Source organism: Schistocerca serialis, chromosome 5, assembly GCF_023864345.2.
Source record: "Schistocerca serialis cubense isolate TAMUIC-IGC-003099 chromosome 5, iqSchSeri2.2, whole genome shotgun sequence".
Classification (NCBI taxonomy): domain Eukaryota; kingdom Metazoa; phylum Arthropoda; class Insecta; order Orthoptera; family Acrididae; genus Schistocerca; species Schistocerca serialis.
This window is the reverse complement of record NC_064642.1, coordinates 267025003-267041885: the sequence shown is the minus strand read 5'-3', so window position 1 is coordinate 267041885 and position 16883 is coordinate 267025003. Positions and strand designations below refer to the sequence as shown.

General features: G+C 43.9%; 1 protein-coding gene across 1 annotated transcript in view; it reads left to right on the top strand.

The window, feature by feature from the left end:
* The first annotated feature begins 239 nt into the window (after positions 1 to 239).
* LOC126481890 (sodium channel protein Nach-like) overlaps positions 240 to 16883 on the top strand; it is a 148900-nt gene continuing 132256 nt past the window's right edge. The window contains exon 1 of the mRNA XM_050105849.1: positions 240 to 424. Coding sequence (XP_049961806.1) covers positions 240 to 424 — 185 coding nt within the window. The remainder of the gene's footprint in view (positions 425 to 16883) is intronic.

The window sequence follows — 16883 nt, the reverse complement described above, 5'->3', positions numbered from 1 at the left end:
GTCCATTTATACCTTGTGTACGTGATATTACCGTCATCTGTAAATGTGCACATTGCTATCCGGTGACTTTTGTCACCTTAGTGTACAAGATACACTGTAAAACTTAGTTAAATAAAATCTTTTTGCGATGTCAGTGATAAGCAATGGTATCTGTAATGTTCACCTGAACAACCACGACGCAGTAGTGCCGGCGCGAGGTGAGGTGGCGGCTCGGTTGCAGGTTGTGCTGGCTGGTGGCGATGGCGGTGTCCGCCGGCTGCGCCGTGGTGTTCGTCAGCCAGGCGTGGCGCCAGTACAGGGAGAGCCCCATCAGGACCACCGTAAGGACCACCAACTTCCCGCTCTCCGAGATACCTTTCCCTGCCGTCACCGTCTGTCCCACCACCAAAGTGCGCCGCACTGTCGGGGAGAAGCTGCTTGCAAGGTCAGGATAAACTGAGCACAAAACACTTTGTGTTGAATTCTGTAAGACATGCGAGGCATTCGAATAAAAACACATGCTTCGTGACGATGTTCGTAGGATCAAGTGGAGAAGAAAGGTTTACACAGAGTGCAACGTCACAGGGGTGGCATGTTTTTGCAACGGCGGGGAAGATTGTTTGCTTCGTGAAACCGCACTGAAAGAATTTAATCAATCACATTACGTTCATATCGAGGCCACCACTGGGATGAATGAGAACATTGTCCGTGAAACATACATTTATTGAGATGCTCACCAGACAAATTTTACCAAAAAATCACGTCACTGTAGCAAAGACGCTCCTAAACTGAAAACACGGTATGCTGAACAGCTTAAAGGTGATTTTTACTTAATATACTATCTGGTTTAATAAAAACACACCAACTCGACCATTCAGAAGGATCGTGTCGGTGTATTCTGCAAATGTGTACTCAACTATGTTGTTCTAACAGACACCTGAATGGAACTCGAACCAGGTCAGAGAGGTAGGACAGACATCAAATGACATCAGCAGGTTCAACGTAACCACCTCCGGTTATGACTACCCTGCTGCTTACCTACTTACCAAAAACATTTTCAAACGGCTGTACCTAACGTTACCGGTCATGGGTTGGTATTCAAAATATTATGTACTCACTCCCCTCTACAAATCCTAGAAGTCTGTAACGGAAATTTCCGCGCAACCTGTACAACTGAAGTACCTGCGGTAACTTTCAAATTCAGCATACGAATACCACACTGCGTACTTACTTCATGATCGTTCTTCTTTATCAATGATGAACTTACATTTTCGGTCGTAAACTCGTACCAGAAACAGGGCATGGAGGTCAATGGCATCTCTCGTTTTCTACCTTGGCTGGCCTTCCTCAGGGGCTGTGAAGCTTATCTTCACTATGCTACCATTACAAACATGAAAATGACCGCCGTCCTCATCCCACATCCTACAGTTAAAGTTTTAGAGGTCACCGACTCAACGTCCACCATGACAGAATGCAATCTACAATGCTGCAAACATGCCTTCTTACATTCACTTATTATGTGATACGTCACTAGGCTGAAGTAACTTTGCGCACTCGAACTTCACGGGATCATTCTCTGTAAGCTAACAATATAAAAGTGTCTATAATAAATTTTCATACTCAGAATATTTTCAGTACAAATTGGACATACAAAATGCGAATTTGGCAATACTGGGAACACGATAATTATGTACATTCAGAACACATCGGAAGCTAAATTCGATTTTAACAGATGACGTTGTGTGAAACAGTGCGGGTAAAATCTTGTAACTACGTGATACTTATAGCTGAAGGCAACCTACCTAGAAGAAATATGATTTCAGTAATGGGGAACAAGAGAAACAAGGATAGACCAAGAATAAGAGGGGTAGAGTTGGTGTTAACTGGGTAACAATTCTGAAAATGAACTGGAAAGCATGGACAATTGTGGCTCGTGGTAATGGTAAAGAGTGAACATTTTAGAGCAAAATATATATTTAAATTTATAGTTCACCGTCCGAGTATGGCAAGAGCTGTTGGCAAGCGGGGTGCATTAATCCTTGTGGGGCCAGTAGAGGAGCTACTTGATTGAGAAGTAGCGGCTCCAGTCACGAAAACTGACAACGGCTGAGAGAGCGGTGAGCTGACCACATGCCCTCCACATCCGCATCCAGTGACGCCCGTGTCTGAGGATGACACGGTGGCCAGTCGGTACCGTTGGACCCGTTCGGATGGAGTTTAGTTAGGAATATATTTAAATTTTGAGTAACAGAGGAGTATGTCTGCTCATTACTGTGTTAATGTTGAGTAACTGCACTGTTTGGTACAAGATCTGCTGTTATTACCGTAACACGTGTATGAAGTCATATACCACTTCACACAAATTAAAATTAGCTAATAATGACACAGATGTCTCTGGCTGTAAACGAATCCTCCACTTTAGGTATTTTGCTCCATATTCTACTATCTCCAAGAAATAGGTACTGATGTTACGTCATCCTCAATGAAGATTCTTGCCGTACGAGTGATTTCGGTATTACAAAAACTGCCACTCTTTGATGTCCAGTTTCTACGAAAAATAATTCCTGGTCGAAATTTTGATACATATATTTTTGCAAATGAAGTCCGAGTTCTCGAATTTTTAAACAATCTTTATAAATATATGGCCTAAAACAAATATTTTTTAATGGGTAGCCTACGACAAGCGCCCACGAGAAGTGCTACCTCTTCAATACGTTTCACCATTTCTAAGCATCTACTAGCCACAATTATTATCCGTTTTACTACAAGCTCGTTATACTGTGTGCATCATAATTATAGACGTAAATGCGTTCAGTTGGAAGTACACGAAGCAAAAAGGTCTCAGTAAACGTGGGTTCTAAAACGCTATGAGTGCTTCTTCGATACTGTAAAACAAATCTCTTCCACTGCAAGCTCATTGGTTTCCATATTTTGGGAGGAGACAGTATGGACCAAAACAAGAAAAACTATACAGTAAACCTGGGCTACAAAATGCTCATTTTAAGAGCTATGAGCATTTGTTCAGTAAAACTCTTCAGGTATGTCTTTTGGACACCATGTTTACTGACTCTCTTGTGCTTCTACACTGACGGTAAAAAATCGCAGCACCAAGAAGGAGTTATGCAACGTTGGTAGGCGTGTTCCTACAGCTGAAAGATGATGTCTATTCAAATTTGGTCGTGAGTTACCTTTCAGAGTGAGCGTGGTGAGTTGATGATAGTCAACAATACCTTTAAGGCGACACAGAGGCCATTATTAACATTTCGCTGAGTTTGAACGAATTCGTGTAATAGAGCTACGAGAAGCTGGATGTTCCATCAGAGATAATGCAGAAATGATTGGCAGGAATGTAGCCACTATACATGACTGCTGGCAGCGGTGGTCACTGGAATACACGGCAGCAAGACACCGGGCTCCGGACGGCCGCGTGGCAGTAACGAGGAGGAAGATCATCGTGTTCGGCGAATGGTTCTGACGTCTCGTACTGAATCTGCAGCAGCCGATCGGAGTGGCCGTGCGGTTCTAGGGACTACAGTCTGGAGCCGCGAGACCGCTACGGTCTACGGTCGAAGGGTCGAATCCTGCCTCGGGCATGGATGTCTGTGATGTCCCTAGGTTAGTTAGGTTTAAGTAGTTCTAAGTTCTAGGGGACTGATGACCTCAGAAGTTGAGTCCCATAGTGCTCAGAGCCATTTGAACCATTTTTGAATCTGCAGCAGCAATCTAAGCACCAGTTGGCACCACAGTGACACACCGAACTGTTGCAAATCGGTTACTTCAAGGACAGCTCCAACCCAGATACCCTGTAGCTGCATTACACTGGCTCCAAACCACCGCCGTTTACGACTTGAGTGGTGTCAAGCGAGAGCTCATTGGAGTGCAGGGTGAGGATCTGTTGTGTTTTCCGATAAAAGCTGGTTCTACCTCAATGCTAGTGCAAGCCGCTTTTTGGTTAGAAGGAAGCCTGTTGAGGGCTTGCAACCAACCTGTCTATGTGCTAAAAGGCTACAGTTTTGGGTTGAGTTTGGTTGATTTGGGGGGAGGGAACTAGACAGTGAGGTCATCGGTCCCATCGGATTAGCCGACCGCGGTGGTCTTGCGGTACTAGGCGCGCAGTCCGGAACCGCGCGGCTGCTACGGTCGCAGGTTCGAATCCTGCCTCGGGCATGGATGTGTGTGATGTCCTTAGGTTAGTTAGGTTTAAGTAGTTCTAATTTCTAGGGGACTGATGACCACAGCAGTTGAGTCCCATAGTGCTCAGAGCCATTTGAACCATTTGAAACATCGGATTACGGAAGGATGGGGAAGGAAGTCGGCCGTGTCCTTTCAAAAGAACCATCCTGGCGTTTTCCTGAAGCGATTTAGAGAAAGCACGGAAAACCTAAATCAGGATGGCGGGATGCGGGTTTGAACCGTCGTCATCTCGCATTCGAGTCCAGTGTGCAAACCATGCGCCACCTCGCTCGGTGATATACACACTGGACCTTCACCTACAGTTATGATCTGCCGTACGATTTCGTGTGATAGCAAGAGCACTCTCATGTTTACCCCACGCACCCTGACTGCAAGTTTACACGCCAGTCTGATTATTTGTACCGCCACTCATGAGCAGCATACCAGGGTGTGTTTTTCAACAGAACAACGCCCATCGACATACTGCTGTCGTAATCCAACATACTCTACAGAGTGTCGACGTGTTGCCTTGGCCTGCTCAATCACCGTATGCGTCTCTAATTGAGTACGTATGGGATATCATCGGACGACAACTCCAGCATCACCCACAAACAACATTATCCGTCGCTGTATTGACCGACCAAGGGCAAGAGGTATGGAAGTTAATGAAACAAACTGACATCCGGCACCTATGCAATGTAACCGCTCTTTAGAGAGTGGTTATACAGAAACGAGTATTGGATTAAATTCTGTAATACAAAATGACCTAGACCCAGAAAACGGGACTAGTATTTCAAAGCAATAGTTAAAATTTTACAAAGAGTAGATATTCGAAATAGTGCAACGCAAAGTAGTACATAGAGAATCCAAAGAAGACATAACAGAGCTGCGTTTTGTTTTGAATGTAATATATAAACCAATGCACAGCATTTTTAGGTCGCTTGAGATTTTGTTTTCAGCGGTGGGGAGTGTGTTCGCATTTCTTCCGTGGTAGTCAGAATTTTGGGGTTATAAGCCTAACTAAATTGCATTCTTAGAATTGGATTAGACATTGGAGTGATGGAGAATAGATTATTTTGGGATAAATTCAGAGACGGGGTCAATTAGAGGTGATTGGGTGTACGAACATTGATATTCAAGTGAATGGTGATTTTACGTGTTAAACGAAACGCTACGATCGTATACTTACGATTTTGAAGAGATTTATTGAGAATGCAGAAACTTTAATGTTGAATTAGGACTTTATTCGCTGCATGCGAATTACACTCCTGGAAATGGAAAAAAGAACACATTGACACCGGTGTGTCAGACCCACCATACTTGCTCCGGACACTGCGAGAGGGCTGTACAAGCAATGATCACACGCACGGCACAGCGGACACACCAGGAACCGCGGTGTTGGCCGTCGAATGGCGCTAGCTGCGCAGCATTTGTGCACCGCCGCCGTCAGTGTCAGCCAGTTTGCCGTGGCATACGGAGCTCCATCGCAGTCTTTAACACTGGTAGCATGCCGCGACAGCGTGGACGTGAACCGTATGTGCAGTTGACGGACTTTGAGCGAGGGCGTATAGTGGGCATGCGGGAGGCCGGGTGGACGTACCGCCGAATTGCTCAACACGTGGGGCGTGAGGTCTCCACAGTACATCGATGTTGTCGCCAGTGGTCGGCGGAAGGTGCACGTGCCCGTCGACCTGGGACCGGACCGCAGCGACGCACGGATGCACGCCAAGACCGTAGGATCCTACGCAGTGCCGTAGGGGACCGCACCGCCACTTCCCAGCAAATTAGGGACACTGTTGCTCCTGGGGTATCGGCGAGGACCATTCGCAACCGTCTCCATGAAGCTGGGCTACGGTCCCGCACACCGTTAGGCCGTCTTCCGCTCACGCCCCAACATCGTGCAGCCCGCCTCCAGTGGTGTCGCGACAGGCGTGAATGGAGGGACGAATGGAGACGTGTCGTCTTCAGCGATGAGAGTCGCTTCTGCCTTGGTGCCAATGATGGTCGTATGCGTGTTTGGCGCCGTGCAGGTGAACGCCACAATCAGGACTGCATACGACCGAGGCACACAGGGCCAACACCCGGCATCATGGTGTGGGGAGCGATCTCCTACACTGGCCGTACGCCACTGGTGATCGTCGAGGGGACACTGAATAGTGCACGGTACATCCAAACCGTCATCGAACCCATCGTTCTACCATTCCTAGACCGGCAAGGGAACTTGCTGTTCCAACAGGACAATGCACGTCCGCATGTATCCCGTGCCACCCAATGTGCTCTAGAAGGTGTAAGTCAACTACCCTGGCCAGCAAGATCTCCGGATCTGTCCCCCATTGAGCATGTTTGGGACTGGATGAAGCGTCGTCTCACGCGGTCTGCACGTCCAGCACGAACGCTGGTCCAACTGAGGCGCCAGGTGGAAATGGCATGGCAAGCCGTTCCACAGGACTACATCCAGCATCTCTACGATCTTCTCCATGGGAGAATAGCAGCCTGCATTGCTGCGAAAGGTGGATATACACTGTACTAGTGCCGACATTGTGCATGCTCTGTTGCCTGTGTCTATGTGCCAGTGGTTCTGTCAGTGTGATCATGTGATGTATCTGACCCCAGGAATGTGTCAATAAAGTTTCCCCTTCCTGGGACAATGAATTCACGGTGTTCTTATTTCAATTTCCAGGAGTGTATTAAAGATATTGGGACCGAAAATATTTGGACCTTATCACACTAGTATCTTTGCCGGTCATTGTCATGGTGATTCCGCTAATAAACGAGAAGTGAAAACCAGTGCCCGTTAAAAGACTTAACTTGTTCTGAACAGACAGTGAAAGGATTCGAAACCATAATTAACATCGAGTCGTGAGAATTCAGAAGCTAAGAAATAGTAAGGCCCAGAGACATATTTATAATTTATCGGACATTAATGGCAAAGGACAGTTTCATGGGAAAGCATATCTTCGGTGATAGGTACACGAAGGAATGTAGTAGGCCTACTGACTGGCTGTTATCATACCGAAACAATACACACTAGGATTTAACTCTGCCAGAGCCATCTCTCATAAATTTAAGAACTTAATTGTGTCAATAAAACAGAAATATGCGAGACATTCTCAGTATTTACTATTACAGAGACAATAATATCTGTGAACATTCAATGGCTATTGAAGGAATCTGATAAACCTTTTTACAAATAGATTTAATAGGATTCAACGATGCATACAGACTGCTAAAGTAACTAAGTGAAATTACTCAGGGAAACAAATTAGTAAAAATAGACTGGAACTCAATTGATATCTTACTTCAGAGTAATAAAAAAACTGTCTTTGGATCCGTCGTGGTTGAAAGTGTATGAAATCTCTCTGCAAAAAAGGCGATCAATTTTCAACTGCTAGTTCACACACTAGATTCACAACGTGATTCAGAGATGTTTTATGCCCGACCCACACGGCAGGTAATGGTTCTTAACTAGCCAGGACAATATATACACAAACTTTTGCGGTCAACTCCGCTGCCCGGGGAGAAACGGCGAAGCGCTATTGTGCAGTGCGACGACGGTGGGTGTGCGGGCATAACAACATAATGTATTCACGATTTCATGCTTGCATTCAACTTTCAGGGGGTTACATCAGTTATTAATGGACCAGCACTTCATATTTTCATCGGCTTATCTCGCGTCTACATTAACCTGTGATCTTGCAATGTTAATTATAAATATGCTGCCTAGACAAATTTATTTTTTTGGTGGTGCGATTTTTTTCCATCAGTATAGTATCGTGTACTTTCAGTTCTATGCGTTTACGCCATTGTGATATACCCTGTATATTGGAATAGAACCACACGATGTATTGGTGACCCATGTTACGCCGCAACTCATTGTGTGCCAGTGCGAAGGTCTACAATCTGGGGCCAGCCGGAGTAGCCGAGCGGTTCTAGGCGCTTCAGTCTGGAGCCGCGCGACCGCTACAGTCGCAGGTTCGAATCCTGCCTCGGGCATGGATGTGTGTGATGTCGTTAGGTAAGTTAGGTTTAAGTAGTTCTGAGTTCTAGGGAACTGATGACCTCAGATGTTAAGTCCCATAGTGCTCAGAGCCATTTGAACCATTTGAATCTACAATCTGGGAGACAAATGAGAAACACTTTCACAAATATAAATGATATCTATAGCAAGGTAAGCAATGAGCAGAGCCTTTTCTAAAGTTAGTTATATCTTCCGAAAATTTTATTTGTCGTTGTTGTGGTCTTCTGGCTGGTCTGATGTAGCTCTCGCCGCTAGTGTATCCTGTGCATCCGCCTTCATGTCCTCAGCTACTGCAACCCACATTCATTTGATCGTACTTACTACAGTCAGCCCTTGGTCTTCTTCTGAAATATTCAACGCCCCTTGGCCTCACTTTCCTCTATCAGCAAATTTACGCTTCCTCGATGCCTAAGGATGTGACCTATAAAAGGACCACTTCTTTGTGTCTAGATGCGATAGAATTCTTTTTCTCTACAGTTCATTTCAGTAAGTCTTCATTAATTATTAAACCTATCCATCTAATCTTCAGCATTCTTCCGTAACTCTACATTCCAAGAGCCTCTATTCTCAAATGGTTTTACTTTTACTCTTCATTCCAAAGAAACAGTGTCACAAAAGTCTCCCTGACACTTAAATTTATATTTGATATTGACCAGTTTCTCTTTTTCTGGAACGGTTGTCTTTGTACTGCCAGTGTCCATTTTATGTTTCTTCTACTTCCGCCATCGTCATTTATTTTCTTGGCCAATTAGCAAATCTCCTTGCCCCATTTCCTAATCTAATTCCTCAGCATCGCCAGATTTAATCTGACTTTATTCTGCCACCCTTTGTAAACCTGTGACCTTCAGTGATGAAACACACACGGAGAAGCCTCAGCAGCTTTGCACTCCAATCCCATACAAAGAAAGTTTGGTTTCATAATAAACTTATATATGATTGTGGATTAATACAAAGTACTTAATTGCGATTCCAATGTTAGTGCTTATGGGTTTGTTGCATAGTTAACTGACAAGTCGATAGACTTGATCGTCAGCTTCATACACTGCTGGCAATTTTCCTCAGCCATCTGGAACCGCCGATGTGATGCCTAGGCACAGAGCCATCAGAAGAACGGGACAGCAGGGGGGGGGCATAATAGTTTTAACAACAGTCTATCAGTTGTGTTGTGTCCTTGTCGCCACTGTAGTATCCTCATTACCACTGTAGAGTCTTGTGCAAAAGGAATGAAGGCAGAGGATGTTGTTTGGATGCCGGTGTCCTCTTTCTATAACACAACTGCACACATTTATTAAAAGGGCTCTGTATTTACACATACAGGAAGCTACTTATCTTTAAGAGAGTCCATGTGTTGCGGTACAAGCTCTTCCGTACTGGTTCACGTTAGCCTCACTGCTGGTGAAGTACATGTCCCGCTATGTACACTAATCTAGCTGCAATGTACTGACAGACGCTAAACTGTAGTGCGAGTTGGTGCGTCAGTGACTGAGGTAGTCACTGCGCAAGTGACTGAGACTGAGCCTTCCGGTCCGTGGAGGCGGTCTAAGTACTTGCTGCCGAGAGGGCATTGGCAGCGTGTTACTTGCGAGTCTGTCTTTGGCCTCTCTCCTGATAGGCGCACTTGATCCTGCGTCTACCATCGACCTTCTTGCTACATCTTTGCCGACCGGTGTGCTGGCCACAGGTTAGGCCAGCACAAATTGAATTAAGAAAGTCATAGATGATGTAAGTCAGTTGAGTTGGAACCATTGCATTCAAATTTGAGCAGCAGACATGCCGTCACAGGAGAAGGTACTTTTCTCACGCAGACATTCTCCAAGAGCCACGACAGCTTACACTCGATAGGGGTAACTTGGTACCACTTTTTACCATTTTTGAAAATATTGGACAGAAAATAAATTACACATCAAACAGACATTGTAAAATTTTACATCTGTGGTTACTAAGTGCTTGGAAGAGTGAAATATATACTAATAGTGTTCTACTGCAGTAACAGGCCAATTTTAATGCTGATAAAAAGTTAGACTGTAATTCAGGATAACTTTAGACCAGTAAAAAAAAAAAGAATTTTTTTATATATCTAATGCTATGGGTAAATTTAGGTCGTGCTGGAAGGAAATCTGGTGTTAGAAGTAGAGATAAAGAGTGGTATTTCAGTACTGTAGGTTTCCATTGAAATATCAAGATATCTGTATCAACCTGACATTGTTCATGTTAAATCACTGCCGCCAGAAGCTTTTTTCATAGCCAATGTAATTAAAGAATAATCACGAGCCTAAGAGCTTTTAGGAAGTAGGATAGCAATTGATATACTAACTACAACTCACAGAGGTAATAAAACTGTTACTTTTAGTACAAAATAATGCAACTAGGTGGAGCAGCAGCCATTTGAAACAAAAGTGGTAAGTGATACAAAGATACCATGACTAGTAAAAAGTTATCCTGATTGACATTACCCAAGCTTAATCAGAAGATTTAGTCACCTCGCTGCCAATAGCTGCAGGAACCGTCTCCGCTGCTCCCTCTTTGTAAGGTTGGCTACAGGAAATGTATTCTCTAGGAGCAGTAGTACCACTGTTCTTTCTACGCATGTGTAACGTCACGGAAAGACATTCTCCATGCCTTATTCCGCTGCAGATCTGAGACTTTCCCCCACTTCTTTGCAGATTTCATGTGGGAAAGCAAGCGCTTTTGGCTACGTGGCGATGGTGGCGCGCTAGCGAGAATGAGGAGGAGGGTGTTCCCCTACTCTGTCACACTGAGAGCACCTTGACCTTGTACGATGCATTGACTGGAATTATATATTGTTACAATTTAATAACGTGTTCACAGACTAGAGTAGAGAGATGGAGATGTAGGTAACACTAACTTTGATAAAAACTGAATGAATAGTTTCCACAAAAATCGATGTTTTTATAAAAGCGTGATGAAGAGAGTTATGTGAAATTTTCTTTAATACATTACAAGATTTTTAAATAAATATACATTTCGGCCTAAAAGAGAGCAGTAAAACTTCGTAGATTATCATGTAGTTAGATATAAGCCAGACTGGAGGAAATACTGCACTATATTTGACATAATAATGCGCCAATGCCCCGGGAGTAGACAACATTCCATTAGAACTACTGACAGCCTTGGGACAGCCAGTCATGACAAAACTCTACCATCTGGTGAGCAAGATGTATGAGACAGTCGAAATACCCTCAGACTTCAAGAAGAATATAATAATTCCAATCCCAAAGAAAGCAGGTGTTGACAGATGTGAAAATTGCCGAACTATCTGTTTAATAAGTCACAGTTGCAAAATACTAACTCGAATTCTTTACAGACGAATGGAAAAACTAGTAGAAGTCGACCTCGGGAAACATCAGTTTGGATTCCGTAGAAATGTTGGAACACGTGAGGCAATACTGACCTTACGCCTTATCTTAGAAGAAAGATTAAGGAAAGGCAAACCTACGTTTCTAGCATTTGTAGACTTAGAGAAAGCCTTTGACAATGTGAACCGGAATACTCTCTTTCAAATTCTGAAGGTGGCAGGGGTAAAATACAGGGAGCGAAAGGCTATTTGCAATTTGTACAGAAACCAGATGGCTGTTATAAGAGTAGAGGGGCATGAAAGGGAAGCAGTGGTTGGTAAGGGAGTGAGACAGGGTTGTAGCCTCTCCCCGATGTTATTCAATCTGTATATTGAGCAAGCAATAAAGGAAACAAAAGAAAAATTCGGAATAGGTATTAAAATCCATGGAGAAGAAATAAAAGCTTTGAGGTTCGCCGATGACATTGTAATTCTGTCAGACAGCAAAGGACTTGAAAGAGCAGTTGAACGGAATGGACAGTGTTTTGAAAGGAGGATATAAGATGAACATCAAAAAAAGCGAGGATCGTGGAATGTGGTCGAATCAAGTCGGGTGATGCTGAGGGAATCAGATTAGGAAATGAGATACTTAATGTAGTAAAGGAGTTTTGCTATTTGGGGAGCAAAATAACTGATGATGGTCGAAGTAGAGAGGATATAAAATGTAGATTGGCAATGGCAAGGAAAGCGTTTCTGAAGAAGTGGAATTTGTTAATTGTCAGGAAGTCGTTTCTGAAAGTATTTGTATGGAGTGTAGCCATGTATGGAAGTGAAACATGGACGATAAATAGTTTGGACTAGAAGAGAACAGAAGCTTGCGAAATGTGGTGCTACAGAAGAATGCTGAAGATTAGATGGGTTGATCACGTAACTAATGAGGAGGTATTGAATAGAATAGGGAAGAAGAGGAGTTTGTGGCAAAACTTGACAAGAAAAAGGGACCGATTGGTAGGACATGTTCTGAGGCATCAAGGGATCACAAATTTAGGGCAGCTAGGATGGTAAAAATCGTAGAGGGAGGCCAAGAGATGAGTACACTAAGCAGTTTCAGAAGGATGTAGGTTGCAGTAAGTACTGGGAGATGAAGAAGCTTGCACAGGATAGAGTAGCATGGAGAGCTGCATCAAACCAGTCTCAGGACTGAAGACCACAACAATAATATTACAGCTCTGTTAATGAGGTTTTGAAAGATTTTAGTACTAATACAAGATACAGTTCAAAGGCTAGAGTCTATTCAATATTCCAAGGAAAATATCATAACAGCTCTAATTAATAAGATACGAAACCAAGATTAAACGTAAAAGATGTCACTATCAACACTTCACTGAGTTTGAACGAGGTCGTGTAATAGTGCTTCGAGAAGCAGGATATTCCTTCTGCGATATTGCAGAAAGACTTGGCAGGAATGTAGCCAGTGTACATTATTGCTGGCAGTGGATGGAAAGTCACTTATTGTGCTGCGAGAAGTTAATGTTTTACCCCCCCCCCCCCCCCCCACGACTCTTTCTCGTGTGCGTGATCTTGCAAGAACAATAGGGAATAATATATGTGTTACAGCAATGCGTCACAGCAAAAAAGAGAGGGAAAATGGGAGTAAGAGAACTATGCTATGAGCATTGCTTTTGGCCAACAGGTGGTCAAAATAATGTGCGCTCATAAGAAGACCGGGCTTTGGAGGGTCACGTGGCACTACCGAGAGAGCAAATACCACGGCGTGCGGCATATGGCTCTGGCCCATCGTACTGCATCTGCGGCAGCAAGAGCAGTAGTTGGCCCCTCAGTGACACAACGAACTGTTGCAAATCTATCACTTCAGGGTCAGCACCGAGGCAGCTACCCTGCAGCGCGCATTCCACTGGGTGCGATTTCTTATGACAGCAGGAGCATTCTAGCGCTTATCCCACATACCCTGACTGGACGTTTGTACGTCAGTCTGGTGATTCGACCTCTTATGCTTTCATGAACAGCATTCCAAAGGGTTTTCCAACAGGACAGGGGAAGTGGGGGAGATTGATGCGGAAAATTTCGAACTGAAATTTCATACGATATAATGTAATAAAAACTGTTTCTTTGAGCTTGGTATAGTACATTATCTATTTATTGTAGCCACTTAAGTTACAAGAAAAAAAACATTTTGCGTTTTGAGTGAAATATGGGTCCTGCATTATTCTGCTCTACGTGTGGGGCACTTACAATGAACACTCTGAGTGCGGGGTCGCAAAAGGCCAATGATGTTTACGGCATTGTATACCTCACATATCGTCTACCACCCAACCACAGTATTGGCTGCTAAGGGCTACAGGGTGCAGGACTGGAGGTATCCATTGGTGAGCACATCATATGGCTACAGAGCGTACTTGAACTGCTTAGTCGACGAGGAACTCAAACTGTGTCACAGTGCTAGTGGTGTTGGTACAAAGAGGAGCAATGGCAACCATAAATAAAGCAAACATTCCAATATATCCACAACAACAGATGCCGATGTATGACATTTCATCAGAAAGAAACCCAAGGAATTTCGCAGAATAAGAAAGAAGTGGCAGATGAAATATTAGCGGTTCTGCAAGATGAGTCAATGAAATGTGTGATGTCGTGCACGTTCGACTGTGTGGACAATGTACATGGAGAATACAATGATGGCGACAAGTGTTTAACAAGCGAAAATGAAAACGAAACTGGTATCGAGCCATGTAGTTCATCATCCTTGTCGGACAGTGAGCAATAAATCCCGTCTGCAGTAAAATGTAGTAAAGGACAATCGTTGTCGAAGGAACGGTTATTAAACATAATTACGTACATGCAGCAGCATCCGTTGAATAGTGAAAAGAAGTTATGAACAGATTTCGAATAAGTTCGCCGCAATATAACCTGTAGTGCATAAAAAACTACGGATATTCAATGGAGGGTACTTATTACAAAAACTGGTGTTTGCACGTTTCAAGGATGCTCGATACAGTTTACAGATTGTGCATGATAGTGACCTAGTAAATTATGCACATAAAATTGCGCTCGACATAAATTATAGTGGTTTCAAGAGAAGCACTGGATGGTTGCACAACTTCAAACAGTGCTACAGAACTGGAAGACGTAACATAACGAAATTTCGAACAAAGCGCCAACGTGACGATGCATAACACACTGGAATTGGCCCGAAAATTTATCCAGTAACGAATTTGTTTTCAACTCCGACCAATCGGCATTTGAATAAGAAATGCGTATCAAAGAAACCCTGTAAATTATCGGTGCCAAGAGAGTTGTATCGAGACCAACTACCATCAGTGCCTTAACGCATTCGTATACAATTTTGTTTATTGTTAATTTGGATGGTAAATTGGATGGAAAGTCACTTATTGTGCTGCGAGAAGTTGATGTTCTACCCCCCTACGATTCTTTCTCGTGTGCGTGATCTTGCAAGAACAATAGTGAATATATGTGCTACAGCAATGCGTCACAGCAAAAAAGAGAGCAAAAATGGGAGTAAAAGAACTATGCTATGAGCATTACTTTTGGCCAACAGCTGGTCAAAACAACTCTTTTGTTTGATTCCTCGTCTACGTGTAAAATCACACTCCTTTAAAGCAAACTATCGCTCCTGAAACGTGTGTGACATTGCACTTCATATCACCTGGAACTACTGGACAAATTCAGATTCTGGATGTTTGTTTTTCCGTGCCTATAAAACATATTATCACACTATCTGCAGCTACGCCTTAAAAATAGCCGGTTTCTCGATAACCTCCAAGACAGGCTGTTTTGCATTCGGTTGCATGCCATCACATTCCATCAGTTCTCATCACCCCGTTACACCAATATGATTTTATATACGTTCTTTAAGATTGGATACCTAGCTGAACGTCCTGTCCTGTTTGTAACTCCAGAGGAGTTTGTCTTCGATCTTCATGGTGCGAACCTTTGTAACCACTGCGTCGCGCCATTTTCATCTGGTGTTCATTGTGCAAGTTAATGCTTCGTTTTGAACATTTCTTCAAAGTCGACGATGTCCATTTCGTGTAGTGTGGAACAGACATCCCATAAAAGGTTGATCTCTGCACTTCCTGGACATCATTTTCTGTCGCCCTCTTGATGCATATAAGCCATTCTTCTCTTCTTCTTTTTGTACGTGATCAGGCCCAGTGGACCACCCGCTTCTACAAGTTTCCTCCTCTACAGTATTCTGCCCTTGCTGCTATCCGCCATCCGTCCACATCTATTGATGTTGGTTTAAATTCTCATGGAAGCCATCCCTCCATCGCTTCTTGGGTCTCCCTGGGGAGTCTCTTTCCTGTAGGTGTGAAATGCAGGATCCTTCGGGGCCATCTATGATCTTCCATCCAGGCCACATGACCAGCCCACTGCATTCGTTAGGCTTTGACAGTTCCTGGTATGTTGGGCTGCTGGTATAGTTCCTCAAGCTCTTGGTTGTGTCTGATCCTCCATTCCCCTGTGTCTGCATCCAGAGCTGGACCGAATATCTTCCGAAGCACTTTTCTCTCAAAAATGTGGAGCTTATGGAAGTCCCGTTTCCGGATACTCCATGTCTCACAGCCATATAGAACTACAGGCTGGATCAGGGTTTTGTACAGTCGAATCTGGAACTGTCTGGAGAGATATCTGGACCGAAGCTGTTGTGCTAGGCTGTGGTAAGATCGGTTTCCTGCTTGTATTCTGGCATTGACCTCTGCTTCACATGACGAGTTCTCAGTGAAAAGTGCCCCTAGGTAATTGAATTCATGCACTCTCTTGTAGGACTGATCTCCCACCTGCAGTGATTGTAGATGACCAGTAGTCTGACAATGATGACCACACGTCATAACGAGGTTGTCTTGGCTTTGTTTATGTTTAGCCCAAATTTGCTCGCAGCCTCCTTTAGTGCTTTGGCCATTTGCTCCAACTCATCTTCAGACCTAGAGAGTAAACGGGTGTCGTCTGCATAGGCTAAGTATGCAGTCTTCTTCCTTCAATTTCAATCCCTCTGTTCTCTTGGAAGGTCTCGCGTACGATCTTCTCGAGGGCAGAGTTGAACAGGTTAGGGGACAATCCATCTCCTTGCCGAGTCCTGGCAAAATTTCAGATTTCTCAATTACGTGATTTCCCATCTTCACCTTTGCACAAGTTTCGCTCAGACAGATTTTTATCAGATTGATGAGTTTCTCTGCCATACCAAACTCCCTTAAACAGCTGAGCAGGTAATTGCGATGTACGCAAACATAGGCCTTCTTAAAATCAACGAATAAAATACGGAAATCTTTACCATGCTCACCCAGTTTCTCAGTGAGCTGCCCGAGACTGAAGATGTGATCTACTGTCGACCGTCCTGGCAGGAAACCTCCCTGGCACTCCCCAATCACCGATTCTACC